General features: G+C 40.2%; 1 protein-coding gene across 1 annotated transcript in view; it reads left to right on the forward strand.

Moving 5' to 3' along the window:
• Positions 1-12,307, forward strand: part of psmd12 (proteasome 26S subunit, non-ATPase 12) — a 44,537-nt gene extending 32,230 nt beyond the window's left edge. The window contains exons 6-11 of the mRNA XM_078225783.1: positions 1,315-1,464; positions 1,941-2,075; positions 4,276-4,388; positions 7,407-7,581; positions 9,213-9,290; positions 10,930-12,307. Of these exons, the coding sequence (XP_078081909.1) occupies positions 1,315-1,464; positions 1,941-2,075; positions 4,276-4,388; positions 7,407-7,581; positions 9,213-9,290; positions 10,930-11,139 (861 nt within the window). The 3' untranslated portion in view covers positions 11,140-12,307. The remainder of the gene's footprint in view (positions 1-1,314; positions 1,465-1,940; positions 2,076-4,275; positions 4,389-7,406; positions 7,582-9,212; positions 9,291-10,929) is intronic.
• Positions 12,308-20,840: the final 8,533 nt, after the last annotated feature.

Below are 20,840 nucleotides of genomic sequence, written 5' to 3' on the forward strand. Positions count from 1 at the left end.
GTGTCCCAAGATGTGTAGATTAGGCAGATTGGTGAGGTTTTGAGGATAGGGCCTGCTTTGTCATAGTGTCAGTGCAGACTTGATGGGCCGAATGGCCTTTTTCTATGGGGAGTGGGTGGGGAGGTGGATTTGAGACCAGGGAGAGATCAGCCATGATCTGATGGAATGGCGGAGCAGAGCCGACAGGCTGAACTTGTCTCCTAATTTCTATATTCCTATTGAAGAAGCGTAAACTAAATTCACATGTGATACTCAACCAGATCATTTTAAGCCAGTTTGTTTTATTGATTTCAACACTTGCTTACTAAAATAAAAGTACATTGAAATTAAACCTTACAATGTCTAAACTCAAAACAGTTGATGAGCAGAGTAATTGCCATCTTGTGGTAGGATTTATTATAATGGATACAGTTGTAAAGTGAAGAGATTCTCCCTTCCTACCCTACCAACTTAAGAAGTTGGGAAAATACTAGAATTCTGATGTGCTTCAAACATTTATATACAAAATCCCACACAGCGCGGTAAGAGTATTCAAGAATCTTTGGTAACATAAATTTACTTGTCTGTTTCTTTACAAATCCCTAATACCAATAACCATTTTCCCTTCCTCTTTTTGACTTTCCTTCTGTCTTTTAATTATCTTTCCTATTCTCCAACTGGCCTTAAAAATCCAGTTATGTTAAATTTTAACTTTTTAATTATTCATTCATAGAATCCCTACAGTGCAGAAGAGGCCATTCAGCCCATCTAGTCTACACCAACACACTGGCAGAATACTTTGCACACAACCTAACCCTGTAACCCCACACACTTCCCATGGCTAATCCATCTAACCATCCTCAGACACACTAAGGGGCAATTTAGAATGGCCAATCCACCTAACCTGCACATCTTTGAACTGTGGGAGGAAACCCACATTGACATAGGGAGAGCGTGCAAACTCCACAAAGGCCAGAATTGAACCCAGGTCCTTGGAGCTGTGAGGCAGCAGTACTAATCACTGTGCCACCTGGTGGTAAATTAAAATCATTAGTATAATTTCTGATCAATTTTGCCCAATGCCTTCATTGACCTGTTAAATCTATTTCCCCTGACCTATGGTAAAATCTATAATTCAGGTACGGCTTAAATTTCTCTGAAGGATCATTCTAATCAAGTCTCCAAATTTAGAAGTTTACTTCACAGTAGATTCATACTGCAATGTCATTGTTGAAATAAACAAAAGCATGAAATATACCTAAAACAGATGTTCTGGAGCTTTTCAGCTAATTTTATTATGCTTATTTTTTCTTCTTTTCTGTCTTAAACCAACAGGTCGAAACTTATGGGTCAATGGAGAAGAAAGAGAAGGTTGAGTTTATCTTGGAGCAAATGAGACTTTGCTTAGCTGTAAAGGATTATATTCGAACTCAAATCATCAGCAAAAAAATAAACACAAAGTTCTTCCAGGGGGAAAATACTGAGGTAATTATGTGTTTTAAAATTCTTTGAATTCATTGAGATCGGCCAGACTTTGAGCACTTGCTAGCTACAAAAAGAGCTGGAATTTCCTTTTCACAATTTGAAACTGCTGCTACAGTGATGGAGTATCTTCTTTGTACTTTGTTAGACTATACTGTGGAATTTGTAAGTTGAGTTATCTCAAAAATTGTCATGGTTGTAGTGTGTGTGTGGAGGCTAGTTGCTGCCTAATCTGGGAGATGTAGAAATTGAGGATTTCGTGATGCAAACAATCATGTTTGGGCTGTGGATTGTGCAGACTTAATGGACTATATGAGATCTTTATATTGTGCTGCATGTTTTCTTATTAAATATATATTTGAGTAACTTTCATTTTAGATTTAGTCTCCATCAGCTAACACGCGAAAGCAACATAATGATTAAGACATCACAAGTAAGGTCATTTTTAATTGAAGAGATCTGCAAAAATTTTAATGCAGGAGCTGAAATTAAAGTACTACAACCTAATGATTCAAGTTGACCAGCATGAGGGATCCTATCTGTCAATCTGCAAGCACTATCGTGCAATCTACGATACACCCTGTATTGAGGCTGAGAGCACAAAATGGCAACAGGTAAACAACTGTTATTGATTGTGAAGGAGTGTTGTAATTGAGTTGTTTGCTGAATGCTGCTAGATTTCCATTATTTCTTCTTTTTGCCCTGTTTCTTGTTCCATCAATAATCATATGGTTCAACTCTTCAAGGTGACCTGTTCACTGAAACACGCAACTTTTTTTGGAAGGCCAAAGTTTTTAGTGTTTGCCTTTTAGCTGTCCATTAAGAAATTTGGAACGACAAAAGTATAGAGTGTCATGGGCATTCATACAGGTTACGTCCATTGCTCCAGGGCCAGAATCCGAGAGGTTCAGGTCAGGTATTTGTGTTTCCTCCTCTTCACTTTCAACCCGATCAGGAGAAGACAGTAGTGCAGCTCGTTAGAAGCTTCTATTGTGTTAGTGGCAACATCTGAGACAGAAATTGATCCAATTTTCTCTCTGTACCTGAACGTTTTTTATGTTAATTTCTGAAAACATCCTGTATTGTTCCAATACGCCAATGACCCCTTGTTGTGATGCTTTGTATTTGTATTCCCTGGCTTCCCAATTGTTGCCGGGACTTCCCTATACAAAAAGAAATTCACCCCTATGCTAGAGTGCAGTCCTCCCTAAGGTGGTATGTGGAATAAGTTCCATGAGTGATGATTTGCTGATATAGAACTTGAGTAAATGTATTGTAGGCTTTATAGGCTAGACTCCAGTGGGTAGCATAGAGGTTAGCACTGCTGCCTCGCAGCGTCAGGACCCGGGTTCGATTCCCAGCTTGGGTCACTGTCTGTGTGGACTTTACACGTTCTCCCCGTGTCTGCGTGGGTTTCCTCCGGGTGCTCCAGTTTCCTCCCACACTCCAAAGATGTGCTGGTCAGGAGGATTAGCCATGTTGAATTCTCCCTCAGCGTTCTCAAACAGGTACCAGAGTGTGACGATTAGGGGATTTTCACAGTAACTTCATTGCAGTGTGAATGTAAGCCTACTTGTGACTAATAAATAAACTTTAAACTTTTAAACTTCAATAGATGTTCTACAAACATAGATCCTTGGGCTAAAATTGGTTGATCATGTAAAATGGCAAAGTGAAACGAAATATGCTAAAATCAGTGTAAATGATGTGATTGGCAATATTTTGAATAATATGAGTGATACTTTCAGCTATGAATTACGTCAGTAGTTTGAATCTTTCAATATGTGGGCCATCATGTTTCAACTACCTGGAGAATCCTCACTTTTCCAATCTGCCATGAAATTTGTCAAAAAAAATAGTGACATCACTTGCGTACACCAGAAATATTTTAAAAGACATTGCAGAATGATACAAATCTTGTCACCTCTTAAAGGGAAATGCAGTTGCTTTCTGAAAATGTTGATTTAACTTTAAGGAAGAAGATAAAATAATAATCTGTGCTTTTGGCAGTGCCTTGGGCCTGAGTATTTCGACATCCACAACTAGGAAATAGAATGAAGCATGAGAAAGCAAGGGGATGGGGGGAACATGCTGGTGGAAGAAGAGACAAAAATCTGTTGTGACCCAAAATACATTTTGCAGATGAAATTTGCATGGTGCATACAGGGGAAAACATTGAGACAGTTTCGACCTGTTTCTGTTTACATGCTTTAAAGAGAATAAATTATTTAGGAAATAGACTGATTGGGAGAGGAAAACAAATGATTTAGTTTTAGCTTCATTTATTAGTGGTGCTTGTTGTGGAGTAATACAAGATGTTTAACAAAAGTATTGAAATAAATATTCTGAAGTAAGATAACATCTGGAGAATTCTGTCTCACTCAAATGTTGGACATTTCCATGAGGATTTGGACCAGCAAGTTACATTTCTCAGGCTAAACAAAATGGGCTGTGTGGGAGGTATGGTCGAGTTGGAAGAGAATACGCTTCAAAAATTTGTGGGTTTTATTTTTTAAAAATGCATTTCCACAGAGAAGAGCAGCGGTTGTGATTTTTTTTTTCTTGGATTCTGTGAAGCAATCTACTCCAATGTGCAGAGCAATTTGGTATCTAACATGTACGTGATAAATGTGGGATCTCCATTTTAGGAATGCAATATTCCACAATTGCACAGTTGCAGCTTTTATATTTATTTGGAGATCAGAACAGTACTGTTTTCCTGAGTTTTGTACTCTGCTAATTTATGTATATGCTGTGTGTATCTTTTTAAATTTCCCAAATTCTAATGATTTTTTTTATATGTGTAACATCCAGGCTTTGAAGAGTGTTGTTCTGTATGCAATCCTGGCCCCCTATGACAATGAACAATCTGATCTAGTTCACAGAATCAGTCTGGACAAAAAACTTGAAGAGATTCCAAAGTACAAGTAAGATCAATTTAGAGATTTTCCTAACCACTTAATACTTTAAAAATGTTTTTAATATTTGGTGAATTTCAAAAACGAACTGAAACAAGTAACTCTGAAAAGAAGAGCTTGCACCTTTCATATCTTCAGAGTTCCTCAAAGCACTGCGTATCGAGTTCATTGCAGTAGCTGCACTGCGTATCGAGTTCATTGCAGTAGCTGCACTGCGTATCGAGTTCATTGCAGTAGCTGCACTGCGTATCGAGTTCATTGCAGTAGCTGCACTGCGTATCGAGTTCATTGCAGTAGCTGCACTGCGTATCTAGTTCATTGCAGTAGCTGCACTGCGTATCTAGTTCATTGCAGTAGCTGCACTGCGTATCGAGTTCATTGCAGTAGCTGCACTGCGTATCGAGTTCATTGCAGTAGCTGCACTGCGTATCGAGTTCATTGCAGTAGCTGCACTGCGTATCTAGTTCATTGCAGTAGCTGCACTGCGTATCTAGTTCATTGCAGTAGCTGCACTGCGTATCTAGTTCATTGCAGTAGCTGCACTGCGTATCGAGTTCATTGCAGTAGCTGCACTGCGTATCTAGTTCATTGCAGTAGCTGCACTGCGTATCGAGTTCATTGCAGTAGCTGCACTGCGTATCTGGTTCATTGCAGTAGCTGCACTGCGTATCTGGTTCATTGCAGTAGCTGCACTGCGTATCGAGTTCATTGCAGTAGCTGCACTGCGTATCGAGTTCATTGCAGTAGCTGCACTGCGTATCGAGTTCATTGCAGTAGCTGCACTGCGTATCGAGTTCATTGCAGTAGCTGCACTGCGTATCTAGTTCATTGCAGTAGCTGCACTGCGTATCTAGTTCATTGCAGTAGCTGCACTGCGTATCTAGTTCATTGCAGTAGCTGCACTGCGTATCGAGTTCATTGCAGTAGCTGCACTGCGTATCGAGTTCATTGCAGTAGCTGCACTGCGTATCGAGTTCATTGCAGTAGCTGCACTGCGTATCGAGTTCATTGCAGTAGCTGCACTGCGTATCGAGTTCATTGCAGTAGCTGCACTGCGTATCGAGTTCATTGCAGTAGCTGCACTGCGTATCGAGTTCATTGCAGTAGCTGCACTGCGTATCGAGTTCATTGCAGTAGCTGCACTGCGTATCGAGTTCATTGCAGTAGCTGCACTGCGTATCGAGTTCATTGCAGTAGCTGCACTGCGTATCTAGTTCATTGCAGTAGCTGCACTGCGTATCTAGTTCATTGCAGTAGCTGCACTGCGTATCGAGTTCATTGCAGTAGCTGCACTGCGTATCGAGTTCATTACTTCTGCAATGCAGCTACTGCAATGTAAACAAATGCAACAGTTCATTTATGTGCAGCCAGATCCCACAAACGGGATAAACGCCAGTCAGTCTGGCATTTGATATCTCAATAATAAATGTTAACTAGGACACCAGGAGAAGTCCTCTATTCTTTGAATGGTTGTGTTCTACATCCTCCTGAGCCTGAAAGTTAATATATGTTCCAAAAATAAAGGAGCACTCGCTCAATATTACATTGAAATGCCAACCCAGTTTCTATGCTCCAGTCATGAAGCTCAGCTTAAACTCAACCTTGTGTCTAAAGCTCAACTGGAATGGTGGTTGGGCCACTGTAGTTGGCTTCAGCATCCCTGGCTGAAGGAGGTCAAAGCATCTGTGCTTTCTGCCTCTGATTGCTACCCAGCAACTTTTGCTGCAAGTGCACATTTGGATCCAGCTCAGTTGTGCTGCTGACCCGCTTACAAATGTTGACTGTGAAGATTTCCACACGAATCTACTCGAGCAGCATACTGATAGATAATAGTTTCTTGTGGAGCTTGACATCAGCAAGGAAATAACACGTTAAAGTTAAATGGGGAAAATATTGGTGAGAAATTACATAAGAATCGGCAACACCTTTTAGTGTAATACTGAAGGAAAATTATAAAGGATATTAGGATACATGCAATATTTTTTCCCACTTGACTCAACAATTCATTTGCTTGTTTTGCACTCTTTGGAGAACAAAAACTCCCATATTTATATTGACTAACTGGAGGGAAGCCATTTATTACAGTGCCATAAGATGTATTTTGTGCATGGTGTTAGCAATTCTATATTATGAGAAGACAATATTAGGGTCAAACTGTGCAGTTTTTAAAGATTTAACCACCAGTTCCAAAGTCCTGGATTAGGATATTGCTCAGACTGAGTAGTGTCTTGTCCTGTGATTAGTTCATATGATGAATTTGAAGTTGTAAGCTCAACCCAGAGGTCAAAAAGTTTGGGGAATAATTGACTTGACCGGCCATCTCCTGGCGAAAACTGCAGTGGCCACTTGGTCTGGGATGAAGATGCAAAGTCTGTGGTGTAGAGTTGGAAACGTAGAGCAAGTTAGCGGAAAGAGGGCAGAGGTTTCATTTTAAAATTACCTTAACCAGTTGTAAGTTTTTTTTTAAAATCAAGGCCAGCAAAATGTTAAAAATATGCAGTTATAAAACACTGCATAAATAAAAGTTTCTCATTTATAGCATTCACGCTTATTAAATGAGGTTATGTTTGGAGATGTAAGCTCTTACTGTGTTACAAGGTACTGCTTCTGTGAGGTGATATTTTTTAGCAATTTTTAATAAGAGTAAGTAACATTTGAGTTGTAATTGCTAGATTCAGAAAAGCTTAACTTGTTCTGTTGTTTGGGTCATAAATGATTTCTAGACTATGCTAACCTTCAGATTGAAATATGCATTCTGGTTAACAGAATGGTAAATATGAATATGAAATTCCTTTGAGTCCAGTGGAATCATGTTTAATGCCCTGAATTGCATTGGAGAAAAGATGCAGCTTGAAACAGTTGGATATTCTGACTATGTAGAGAGCATGGAATGAGTTACGAACTGTAGAGAACAAAGATGTATTTGTACATATTTTTGATTTGCAATAAAATACAACCAAGATTGATATGTGTACAGTTAAATGTTGTATTTAACTCAGAGCAATATATTATGTTCCTGTTTTGCAGGGCTCTGCTGAAGCTGTTTACCACAATGGAACTTATGCGTTGGAGCTCATTGGAGGATGATTATAGCAAGGAATTAAGGGAAGAATTGCCTGAAAATGCTTGCACAGATGTATTTTCAAGCACAGAAGAGGGAAATAAGAGATGGAAAGATCTTAAAAATCGTGTAGTGGAACATGTATGTGTGCTGCGATTACGAAAAATTGAATCTATAACTATGTCTTAAATATTAGAAAAAATGGGGACCAAAGCAAAGCCTCTTTTATTCACCTTTCTATGACCCTGTTACTAATTGTCTGTGAATTGAATTTATTTATGAATTAAATTTTATTTATTTTTCTCGAGTGCATTTTAAATTGTTGTTTCAATGTGGTGTCTGCTGGCTCAATTGTGAAGTAATATGACTGATGTGTTACGAAACTATGATTCATGAAGGATCTTTTTTGAACCCTTCATTGAATGTTCTGACCTTAATATCTAGCTATGAGAGCACTCAAATTGGTCTTCCTTTTTTTGCACTTAGTATTGGGGAAAACTGCTGCCATTCATGTCCCTGACTTCCATTCAGTGGCACTTTTTAATAAGTAACATGTAAATATTTTGCTCCACTAAGGATTAGATTGGAGTTGCCTGAAATTTCTTTTGTGTTTGCATTCCTCATCCAGTGCCACCCTATCACAAACATATGGGGCAGTATTTTCCCGACCAGCCTGCCATAGGAATCGTAGCAGGCGGGACACGGCCCATGCAAAGGTCCGTTGACATCGGGTGGGATTTTCTGGTCTTGGGGCAAAGACTGGAAAATCCGCCCATGGTCCAAACAATTGGCTAACTGAATTCAATATTACTGTACTCAATATTTAGTCTGGCACATGGCATTCCTCAAACTGTAACCAAGTATGATACAGTGGAAAGTGAAGTGAAATGTTAAATTGGTTATGATGAACATTCCAGCAGACCTTTTGCTGAATTAAGGAAAGAAAAGTTGATAAATAGGAACTATATGCAAGACTTTTGCCATCTACAGGTGGGGCTGCTCTTCCTATAGAAAAAGGAAAAAGAACTTGAATTTATACAGTGCTTTTCACAAAGTCAGTATCCTATAGTGCCTTTCAGCTTTGAAATGTAATCACTGTTATAATGCTGAAAACATGGCATTGCCCACAAACAACATTGCAAAAATGAACAGTGAAGTGCTTCAAATATGGTGGGTTGAGGGATAAATATTTGTCAGGATATTGAGGATTACTCCTCAGCTGTTCTTTGAAATAGGCGAGCCTCCGATCCCATGACACTAAGAGGGCAGGTAGTACCTTGGTTTAATGTATCATCTGAAAGATAGCTCCTCTGACCATGCAGCACTCCCATCAGTACTGCACTGGAGCATCAGCCTAGATTTTTGCTCAAGCTCTGGAGTGGGATTTGAACCCTCAGCGTAAGCATGCATTTCTTGTCCTCAAGTGATCACAGGAACTGTTAATAATTAACATTTTATAGGTCATTGATATTGAAAATTCCCTTTGTAAACCTGTCCGAGTAGTAATAGCAACAAGGTGTTAACTTCCATGTATCCATTACGTCGTGTCTGTAACGCACAATGAGAAACATTATGGGAGATCACCTGATGAACTAATAAATTACAAGCCCTGATTTGTTCAGATCGCACTGAATACTGAACTATTCTATGGGTAATTATAGTCAAGGGAAAGCTAATCTGTACTTCTGGATCGTGTGTCCTATTCAAAATACAGGGATTTTTATTGTTCTTTAACTTATTTTAAACTTTCCATTTTCACATTGATATTTTAGAATATTCGAATAATGGCAAAATATTATACACGGATCACCATGAAGAGAATGGCAGATCTTCTTGATCTTTCAGTTGATGTGAGTACCAAACTTTCCCGTCATCCATAAGGAAGATTTCAAGAAAGCATGATGGTGCAAATGTGTGAAATTCTCAAACTGCAATCACTTCAAGCGTGAAAGCCAACTAGTAGTCCAACAATAGATTTTTATCCTGGGAAGGGTGTTTTGAAATGCATAGCAATAATGTGAACAACTGACGGTAGTGATGCAGGAGCAATGTAAGGAGGTGATTTGAGAGCCACACAATAGATGTATGACATAATACTGGCTTGAGTTCATTTTTCCTCCTATTACCATATATTGGAACTGTTAAACAAAATAAACCTAGTGACAACACTGCTGTTTTTTAATGAATGAAATTTGATGATTCACTCTGGATTATTCTGTATTGAATACATTTTTCAAGCAAAAGACAATGGCAACAAACTTTGTAATTCTGGGAAATAACTTAAGTCCGTCGCTGTTAACTTGGAAATATCTCTGAAAGGCCTCTAACTTGACAGATGATATATTGGTGTTGTCTTTACATTTATGAAAATGAGTAGACAGAGGTGTTGGAAGATAGATATATATCAGGTAGAGCAGTTATGCTGCTTGTAACATTTAACAATAGATCTGTCTTTTCACTGTGGCATGGAAGACCAATGAAAGTGAATTGAAGGAGGGATAAGAAATAAAATGATGCGAGACATGAGAACGTGCTGGAAGAGCAGGAGAGAAAGTGCAAAATGAAAAGGACTAGACCATTAATTCTAAGCAGCTTTTAGAATGAAACCAATACTTTTATCAATGACTTGTCTAAGCAAAGAAGTTCTCACCATAGCAGTTGGAATGTCCAGGTGGCCAGCATAGAACTTGTAAAGAAGAACTATTTAATTCAGTTCTTCCGCCACACAATGTAGATTGGTATTTCCCCATGTGATAATAGCTACTTTTACAAATTGGAGGTTCACATTGTCATCAGTGTGTAAAATGCCACTAATAATTAGTCATTTCAGTCATTTTTATGTTTATGTGCAGTCAGTTTGTACAAAACTTCACAGGGAACATTATGAAGTTAATATTGCAGTGACGCAAGTGTACTGTAGATCTTACCATAGTTAAGCCTTGATGACATTGTATTGGGGAAATTTGGTACAAAATGTCAGCTCTGAAACAGAAATCATCCACAATAACAGGAAATTGAGACATCAGTCAATGTACAGATATTTCCCTTTGTAACATTTACAATTCATAGAAATCATCATAGAAACCCTACAGTGCAGAAGGAGGCCATTCGGCCCATCGAGTCTGCACCGACCACAATCCCACCCAGGCCCGACCCCCACATATTTACCCGCTAATCCCTCTAACCTACGCATTTTAGGATTCTAAGGGGCAATTTTTAACCTGGCCAATCAACCTAACCCGCACATCTTTGGACTGTGGGAGGAAACCGGAGCACCCGGAGGAAACCCATGCAGACATGAGGAGAATGTGCAAACTCCACACAGACAGTGACCTGAGCCGGAATCGAACCCGGGACCCTGGAGCTGTGAAGCAGCAGTGCTAACCACTGTGCTACCGTGCCGCCCACTGTGCTACCGTGCCGCTTAGTCTAGTAGAGTCAGATTTTACAGTTCTTATTTTCACATTTTAATCCACTTTTTTTTTGCAGGAATCGGAGGAGTTTCTTTCCAATCTGGTGGTAAACAAGACCATCTTTGCAAAAGTAGACAGGCTAGCGGGAATTATCAATTTCCAGAGACCCAAGGACCCCAATGACATACTCAACGACTGGTCTCACAAACTGAACTCTCTGATGGGACTTGTGAACAAAACCACACACCTCATAGCCAAGGAGGAGATGATTCACAACCTCCAGTAGAGGATGAGAGTTGGTGTGTCTTTTGAAAAGACATTTTAAGATCTAAAATAATCCTTAACCATGCAAAAAATGTATATTTCTTTTTGTGCTGAACCAAAAGCAGCTTCTGATTGTCTGGTACATGGTTAGATATCAAAGGCTAAACTTTGACTGTATGGTTGATTTTCCTCTTTTTAAAAGACATAGTCATTGAGTAAAGTGGAGTGTTTGCTTTTTGTGATATGTACTGTAAATGGAAGGAACCATACCATCAAAGCATTGTCACCAGGGTGACATTTCAGTTGAAATTTTTCAGCATTTGTGTTCTTCAGATTTGTTCATTAAACCAAATTTTAAAAGTTAGAACTTTCCTTTCCAATACTTGCTGTGTTCCATTTCATATTAATGATACCATTCCATTTTCATTACAATGAAGGTCATACTGGAAAATACTGAAGTATAGAGAAATTTCACTTATTTCCCTGCCCCCTTTCATCTTCTGAGGCATTTTGAACAGTGCATGTGCTGTTTTAAGTTTTGTAGCCATTGCTAACAGACTGATTTAACGGTTTCGCCGTATTTGTTTAAAAACACTCTTAATTCCCCTCTGATCATTTATACTGACATTATAGTGAGAGTAAGTGATACAGAAAACATCATTGTATGATTTGCATTGTTTATGGTTTCACCCATTGAGAAACTTAGAAAATTTCTCAATCGCACTTGGTGACTAATTATTATTCCTTTTCGTGGCTCCCAAGGGTAGCATTGTATGAAGAGGGTCTATTGTACACCAAGTTTGTATTGTTCAGTCTGTAATAACTCAACATTAAGAAACATTGCAGAGTAATTCCTGTTCCTTGCGTGCAAAGGCAGAGAATATTTAAACTTCTAAAAAGCTGTCTCCTTTTCATCATGTGCCAAGTAAATATTCCCATTGGCAACCACACTGGCAGTCTTGAGCAGCAGAATTAAACTAATGAATGACAGCAATCCCTCCAATTGGAGTCAGAACCATCCTTTTTACTTTTGCAATTAATTTTCTATAATGAATAACCTGCTACGTCTCCTGCAGGTTTGCCTCACTGATTTTCATACTTTTAAACAAAAAGAAAGTTCTCTCCAAAAGACTAATTATATTGTGGAACTTGTTACTACAAGGAGCAGTTGAGGCAAATTGATGCGTTTACTGTTCAGCTTATCTGGCTTTCCTTTAAAGAATGGAAGGTCATGCTAAAAGGCTTAGGCAGAAGGGTGGGATGAAACTCCAGATGGACTAAATGGCCTGTTTGTATGTGGTACATTTTATTTTCTTTTGATTTGGAGGTACATTCATGTCCTCCCAACAAGTGGAATGATGCATACTTGTAGATGGAACTCTATGTAAACTAGTAGGAGTTTGGGGTGGGGTTGGGGTGGTGTAACTGGTTCTCCAGTTTTTCTCCCCATTCCCTTTTGGCAGAGCCCTAAGTTGCAGCTCACTATGGTATCATAGAAACCCTACAGTGCAGAAGGAGGCCATTCGGCCCATCGAGTCTGCACCGACCACAATCCCACCCAGGCCCTACCCCCACATATTTTACCCGCTAATGTACGCATCTCAGGATTCTAAGGGGCAATTTTTAACCTGGCCAATCAACCTAACCCACACATCTTTGGACTGTGGGAGGAAACCGGAGCACCCGGAGGAAACCCACGCAGACACGAGAATGTGCAAACTCCACACAGACAGTGACCCGAGCTGGGAATCGAACCCGGGACCCTGGAGCTGTGAAGCAGCAGTGCTAACCACTGTGCTACCGTGCCGCCCGTATAGATGAAGTAAGAAATTTGCAAGTGGGGAATTTAAAGTAAGTCCAGAACCTCCTATGGTATGTTATACAGTAAGTACATTGGTGTTCTAAACGAAAAAATGTTTGTTTTTCATAGCATAGTGATACATTGCATATATGCTGTATCTCATGCATCTATTTTATAAAGTACAAGTTTGAGGTTTAATGTCCTTTTTTAAAAGCCCATTTGAGGAATTCTTAATTTGAGAAACCATACTTGGTTTCCAATAAAATACCTTGATACGGGTGGTTTCCTTCAACGGTTAACATAAATCAAATAATTTAACACATCTGATTTCTTCATGAGTTGGAAATAAAATCTAATGCTTCACAATTTCAAATGATCTCATTGTGGAGAGTGTGAAATATGTAACTTATGATGCCAAGTTGTTTGCAAAGGAATTTATTCCATTTGAGAAGGTGAATTTGTAAGCATGGTACCAATCAAATGTCTACTTGGCTGTAACCAAACATACCTCTCAGAAAAGCAGAGATAAAGACATTTTTAAACTTTTCACCCCTGTTCACTCCATAGAATCTCTCTGCCTCTTGATGATATTGATTCTGAAGGTGATCTTGCTTTATACTGGCAGTGCTGTGATACCTTTCCCAATAGTTAGGTCTATATATCACGGGGGCACACCTCACAAATGTTTCATAATTACTAACTGACATGTATTTTTACTCATGCACTGTAAACATAGTTAGCTAAACGAGCAAATAAAGTTTTGTTTTGGTTGCATTGGTTGAAGGATGTATGTTAGCCAGGCTTCTAGAAACGTCCTTGTATTTGAGTAGTAAAAGAAGGAAAGCTTTACATTTACTGAAAACCCATCACAACCACATCGAAGCATCCCAGAATCCCTTACAAGTTTTGAAACTAGTCATTGTTATAGGAAGGGTAGCTGCTCATTGGTGCATAGCAAAGTCCTGTAAGTAACATTAAAATAATGGCCAGATTTTTTTTTTCGGTAGTGAAATTGTAGCTAAATTGTCTATTAGCATCAGGGGGATTAGCAGGGTAAAATGTGTGGGGTTGCAGGAATAGGACCTGGCCAAATGGCCTCCTTCTGTACTGTAGGGATTCAGTGATGATGTTGGTTGAAAGATAAACTTTGACCAGGACCCTGGGCTAATTGAACCCTGGTCTTGTGCACTCAGCTGGAAGAACAAACATATCAGCAACTGTGGCCCAGATTCTGCATTCAGCAATGAAGTAGCAGCGCTCACTGCTGCTAAGCTCAAAGAAACTGATCTGTGGGGGTATGGATTTCACCATCCTGATAATTTCATCAGCTAAACGAGATCACCAGATGTCAGCAACAATGATGCCATCAAGCAGTCTAAGCAACCAATCACGTTAAAGTATTCTCATAGCCAGCAAACCAGGAAGTAAAATGCACTGATCATCATTCACTTTCAATTTGTTTTACAGAGAGCAAAATAAAATTTGGAATATTGCAAGTTTATGAATGTTTAAAAGATTTTTTAAGACATGGATGTTTTTAATCGTAGTGGAAAAATTTTACAGGTAAAATTTGTTTTGCAGGATCAGAAAGATTGTTCGGTCATAATTGTTATTTGGCACAATTTAAAACACAGGTACTCTTCATTCAACAAGGTGTAACCATTCAAAGGTTTTTACTGGGGAACAGCTGGAACTTAGAATTAAAAGAAAATTCCAGAGGCCTGTGGCATACTTTTGAATTGTCCCAACATAAGTAAATAGACAGCAGATATATAGAAGAGAGTTCTTGGACAAAGGTAGAAATAAAACTGAATACATAAATGTAGCTATAAACCATATTGTGAAGGTATTAATGTTTGTTTTATTTGGGTCTTTCATATACAATAAAGTTTGTTTTTGTTTAAAACAAAAAATAGAAGCTGATCACATCAAATTTCCATCAGCTCGGATTTCAATTTTCTTGTTGAGGAGCAGTGAATAATTTCTGGATTTCCAAGTTTGATCATGCAGGTATAAATGGCAGCAGCTGCTGTCAGCTTTACAGTTGTAATTAGGGTGATTGCTGACAGTTTCCCTGGCATTTTTACAGTCAAGTCCTGGCCTGTGTGTTTGGCAGATTATACAATAAATCATAGCACCACTGTTTACACCCCTTTTGGCTCAAAGCCCCCAACGTCATCTCATTTTGCCCTCTTCCAGAAGTCGTTTTTGTGATGTTGCACAAGGAACAAATGTGCCACACCCTATCAACATCCCTTTTTAAGATTTAACCAGGCAGTATAATATACTCTAATTAGAGAGTGTAATGATTGTGATACTGAATTTATCAATGAAAATAACAACGCTCAAAGAAATTAGAGCCACCGTCCTTTTTGTTTGCAACAATCAGTTTAAGGAGTAGCTGATACTCACAAGTGTTGTCAGGATGAATTTTGGCCACTGGCAGTTCCTTTTTTATTTGAGAGAGATCAATTTCCTGGGCCTCACCTGCACCTGTTTGGAGCCATGTGAGTTAAACAGATTGATCTGGCTTCTCAAAAGGAACAGGATCTTGTTTCAGGATATTGTTCATGTGCTTCTCATGTGCATTCAGCCTTGGATCTTCAGGTAAGCGTTCTCCAAGGCGGCCTTCACGACACACGACGGCGCAGAGTCGCTGAGCAGAAACTGATAGCCAAGTTCCGCACACGTGAGGACGGCTTAAACCGGGATGTTGGATTTATGTCACATTATCAGTAACCCCCACAGCTTGCCTCCTGGACTTGCAGAGTTTCACAAGCTGTTCTGTCTGGAGACAATACACATCTCTTTAACCTGTGTTGAATGCTCCCTCCACCCACATTGTCTGTACATTTAAGACCTGGCTGGCTGTAGAGATTTGCATTCTAATCAGTATTCTGTAATTTGATTTCTGTGTCTGTGCCCTGTTTGAGAACAGATATCCACTCCATCTGACGAAGGAGCTCTGCTCCGAAAGCTTATGGTATTTGCTACCAAATAAACCTGTTGGACTTTAACCTGGTGTTGTGAGACTTCTTGCTTCTCTTTCAGGACATGGATTCAAATTTTGAAAACGTAACAACCTGAAGGCTGGTTTTAAATGGAAGTTTGTATTCCTGATGGAGAACTCAACAACATCTTAATACAGGGTCCCACAGAAAATAACTAAACAATGGAATATCATGTCCACATTGCTGAAATCCAGAACAAAATTGATATCCTACATGCTTTTGTTGGTCTACAGTCTCCCAGAGATAAGAAACAGACTTTGTACTTTAATCAAATCCCCACTCCCTCCGTGACACTTTGGTCCACTCCTCCATCACCCCAAGTCATCTTCCCCTTCCCACGGCACCTTCCATTGCAATTGCAGAAGGTGCAACAGCTGTCGCTTTACCTCCTCCTTCCTCACCATTCAAGGCCCCAAACTCTTTCAGGTGAAGCACCATTTCACTTGCACCTCCTTCAATTTGATCTACTGTATTTGCTGCTCCTAGTGAGATAGTCTCTGCATTGGGGAGACCACTTTGCGGAACACCTTCACTCAGTCTGCAAGCATAACCCTGTGGCTTGCCATTTCAGTTCGGCTTCTTGTTTTCATGCCCACATGTCCATCCTTACCCTTCTGCCTTGTTCCAGTGATGATGTGGAGATGCTGGTGTTGGACGGGGTGGGCACAGTCTCTCGACACCAGGTTAAAGTCCAACAGGTTTATTTGGTATCACGAGCTTTCGGAGTGCTGTTCCTTCATCAGGTGAGTGGAGAGTTGGGTTCACCAACAGGGCATATATAGACAAAGACTCAATTGCAAGATAATGGTTGAAATGCGAGCCTTTACAGGTACAGACAATAGTGAAGTGAGGGATAATCACAGGTTAAAGAGGTGTGAACTGTCTCAAACCAGAACAGTTAGTAGGATTTTGCAAGCTCAGGCCAAATGGTGGGGGTTACACGTAGTGTGACATAAACCCAAGATCCTGGTTGAGGCCATCCTCATGCGTGCGGAACTTGGCTAAATAGCCTCAACCGGGATCTTGGGTTTATGTCACACTCCGTGTAACCCCCACCATTTGGCCTACCAACTGTTCTGGTTTGAGACAATTCACACCTCTTTAACCTGTAATTATCCCTCTCTCCACTTGCATTGTCTGTACCTGTAAAGGCTCGCATTTCAACCATTACCTTGCAATTGAGTCTTTGTCTATATATGCCCCGTTTGTGAACCCAACTCCCCACTCACCTGATGAAGGAGCAGTGCTCTGAAAGCTCGTGATACCAAATAAACCTGTTGGACTTTAAGAAGTCTGATAACACCAGGTTAATGTTCCAGGGAAGCCCATTGCAAACTGGAGGAGCAGCACCTCATTCTCCAATTTGGCATACTACAGCCCCTAGGACTCAACACTGAGTTCAACAATTTTAGACTGACCATTCTCCATCTTGACCTCTTCATCAGAAACATTTTTTCCCAGTGCAAAACACTGTCCCCCACTGGGCAATCTGTCACTTGTTCTTTAGTTTTGCTTTCACTGAACACTAACCTTTGTTCTATTAACACATTGTGCTATCTTACCTTTATGCCATTATCAGTACTTCACACTGCCATTAATGCTTCTTTTGTCTTGTGCCCTACACATCTTTGTTGCAATCTTTCCTACCTCCCACCTATCACCGACCTGTTAATCAATCTGTTCCACCCCCTCATACAGTATTTAATCTCTCCTTAGCTCTGAATAAATCAGACTGACTTGAAATGTTAACTTATTCTTTCACAAATAATGCCAGAACTGCTGAGTTTTTGTTTCCAGCATTTTCTATTCTTATGAAATGGGAACATTTCTGTAATCTCTTACAAAACTAAAACCCTCCTTGAACTCTTTGTATAGTAGATTGGAGGCTATTTAAGTTAAACTTCATTCGATAAAAGGAATTACTAATGAGATAGGTATTGAACTCACCCAAGAAAAGAAAAAAAGTGATGGATCTGATTATGATTTTCTTTCAAAAAAATCAACTACTATTGGCACTTAGTTCTGAGTCAACAGAATGGGACAAAGTGGCAGTGATTAGCGCCACTGCCTTACAGTGCCAAGGTCGCCTTCTGTACTGTAAGGATTCTCTGATTCTATGACCCAGGTTCAATTCCAGCCTTGGGTGACTGTCATGTGGTGTTTGCACATTCTCCCTGTGTCTGCATGGGTTTCCTCCGGGTGCTCCGGTTTCCTTTCGCAATTCAAAGATGTACAAGTTAGATAGATTGGCCATGCTAAATTGCCCAATAGTGTCCCAAGATATGTAGGTTAGATGAATTTGCCATGGTATATGTGTGGGGTTTTGGGAATAGGGTGTGAGGAGAGGGCCTGGACAAGATACTCTGTCAGAGAGTCAGTGCAGACTCTATGGGGCAAATAGCTCCCTGTACTGCAGGGATTCTATGGCTGAGAAGTAGATAAAGGCGAACGTGCCTGGATGATGAAATGGCATGAACGGCTGTGACAGCAATGGTTGAGAAATTAAAAAGAGGAAGAAAAATTTATATTTCAAAATTTGCCCTTCACTTCAGGATGTCCCAAAGCACTTTGCAGCCAATTAAACACTTTTGAAATATAACCACTGATATAATGTAGGTAAAACAGTGGCCAATGTTGGCATGTGAAGATTTAACAAAAGCAAATAAGATAAACAAATAGTCTATTTTAGTGATCACTTTGCGCACAGACCGAAGGTGGTCAGCAATCATGATGCTGACCTCCTTGTTGCTTGCCATTTTAACACACGATCCTGCTCCCATGCCCACATGTCTGTCCTTGGCCTGCTGCAATGTTCCAGTGAAGCTCAACGCAAACTGGAGGAACAGCATCTCATCATCCGGCTAGGCACTATACAGCCTTCCGGTCTCAATATCGAATTCAACAACTTCAGATAATTAGCTCTACCCCACCTCGACCCCTTTGTCTTCATTTTATTTCATTTTTAACTGTTCTCTATCTTTTACTTCTTTATTGTCTTCCTTTACTTTTCTTCACTCCCCACTCTTCCCCCTATTTTATCCCCCTTTACTTACCTTCCCAACCCCCCTTTCTCCATTTTACCTCTCTCCCACCCATCCCCCCTCCCCCCATATCTTCATCTGTCACAGTTTACCCTCTCATCTCAGCTTCTCTGCCATTTGACCATTCACACCCCTTATTCTCTCTATGGACTGCCATTGGCAGCCTTTCCCCTTATTTTTGTGGCAATGACTCATCTTTCATTCCCTCATCCTGAAGCATAAATATCTCCCACTTTTTATGACTTTTAGTTTTGACAAAGAGTCATCTGAACTCGAAACATCAGCTCTTTTCTCTTCTTACAGATGCTGCCAGACCTGCTGAGATTTTCCAGCATTTTCTCTTTTGGTTTCAGATTCCAACATCCGCAGTAATTTGCTTTTGTCTAGTTTAGTGATGTTGGTTAAGGGATAAATGGTGGCCATGGCACATGGTAGGATGCCCCTGTTCTACAAATATGCTCTGGGAAGTTTTACATCCTCTGGGATACCTGAAAGATAGCACATCCCAGAGGGCAACTCCACCTCGGTACTAATCTAGATTATGTTCTTGTATCAGGAATGGAACCCAAACCTACAACCTTCTGACTCCAGCAAAAGTGCTCCCCAGTGATGTGAGAGTGACCTAGATCCCTGAAAGTAAGAAATGTATCAATGACCAACCTCAAAATTGCACCAATGAATGTCATGGATATTTATAATCCATTTAGTTATCTTGCATGAAACTTTTTTTGTAGTAATTTATAATATACAAAGACACCCTTTGCAGCTTTGGTGTCAAAAAACGTATTTAAATTGTTATTAAAATAAAATCCCTCCTTGGGGTGGCGCTGTAACCTCCATAAACCAATATTACAAGGGGTCCTGTTATTCTTGTACCAGAGTGATGCCACAACCTCTTAGCCCATTAGACGGTAGCACAGTGGTTAGCACTGCTGCTTCACAGCTCCAGGGTCCCGGGTTCAATTCCCGGCTCGGGTCACTGTCTGTGTGGAGTTTGCACATTCTCCTCGTGTCTGCGTGGGTTTCCTCCGGGTGCTCCGGTTTCCTCCCACAGTCCAAAGATGTGCGGGTTAGGTTGATTGGCCAGGTTAAAAATTGCCCCTTAGAGTCCTGGGATGTGTAGGTTAGAGGGATTAGCGGGTAAATATGTGGGGGTAGGGCCTGGGTGGGATTGTGGTCGGTGCAGACTCGATGGGCCGAATGGCCTCCTTCTGCACTGTAGGGTTTCTATGATTTCTATGAACCAAAAAACATATTGGCACAAAGTTTCCTGGAGATTGGAGCTATTAAAATGGCTCACCAAAATTGCAATCTTGTTTACAACCAACCTAACAATTGCTTGGTTTCGACCTTCCAAGGAAAGAGTGACCCACTCTCAATAGGTTCAGGACCAGCCATGGCCCCTGCTTAGCTAACCTCCACAGATCAGGCATTAGTGTCAGCCACCTATGTGCCTGTGGGAGAGAGCATACCATCATAGAAAAGTGTCCAATCTACAGACTCAGCAGAGACCTATCTGAATTCAACACGGCAGGACTGGTAGAAACTGCTTGGCTTAGGGACTTTGCATTCACTAAATAAATAAGTAAATAGGAAATTAATCCCTAAGTAATAAACCATTATCCATACCATTCTGTATCATTTCCTGAGGTTGAGTTTGCTTCTCTAAAGCCATTGAGATTTCCACAGTCATTTAGGCCATTGCGGAATGGTGCTGATGAGCAAAGCATACAGGAATCATAGCAGGAACACGGTTAAAAGAGACAACATTATTTTTTGCCATTACTGTTGGCAACCCTCTCATTTCGAAATCAGTAAATCATGGGTTCCAATCCCATTCCAAAGACTTGGGGCTCAATTTTACTGCCCG

The sequence above is a fragment of the Mustelus asterias genome, chromosome 12 (assembly GCF_964213995.1).
Source record: "Mustelus asterias chromosome 12, sMusAst1.hap1.1, whole genome shotgun sequence".
NCBI classification, from domain to species: domain Eukaryota; kingdom Metazoa; phylum Chordata; class Chondrichthyes; order Carcharhiniformes; family Triakidae; genus Mustelus; species Mustelus asterias.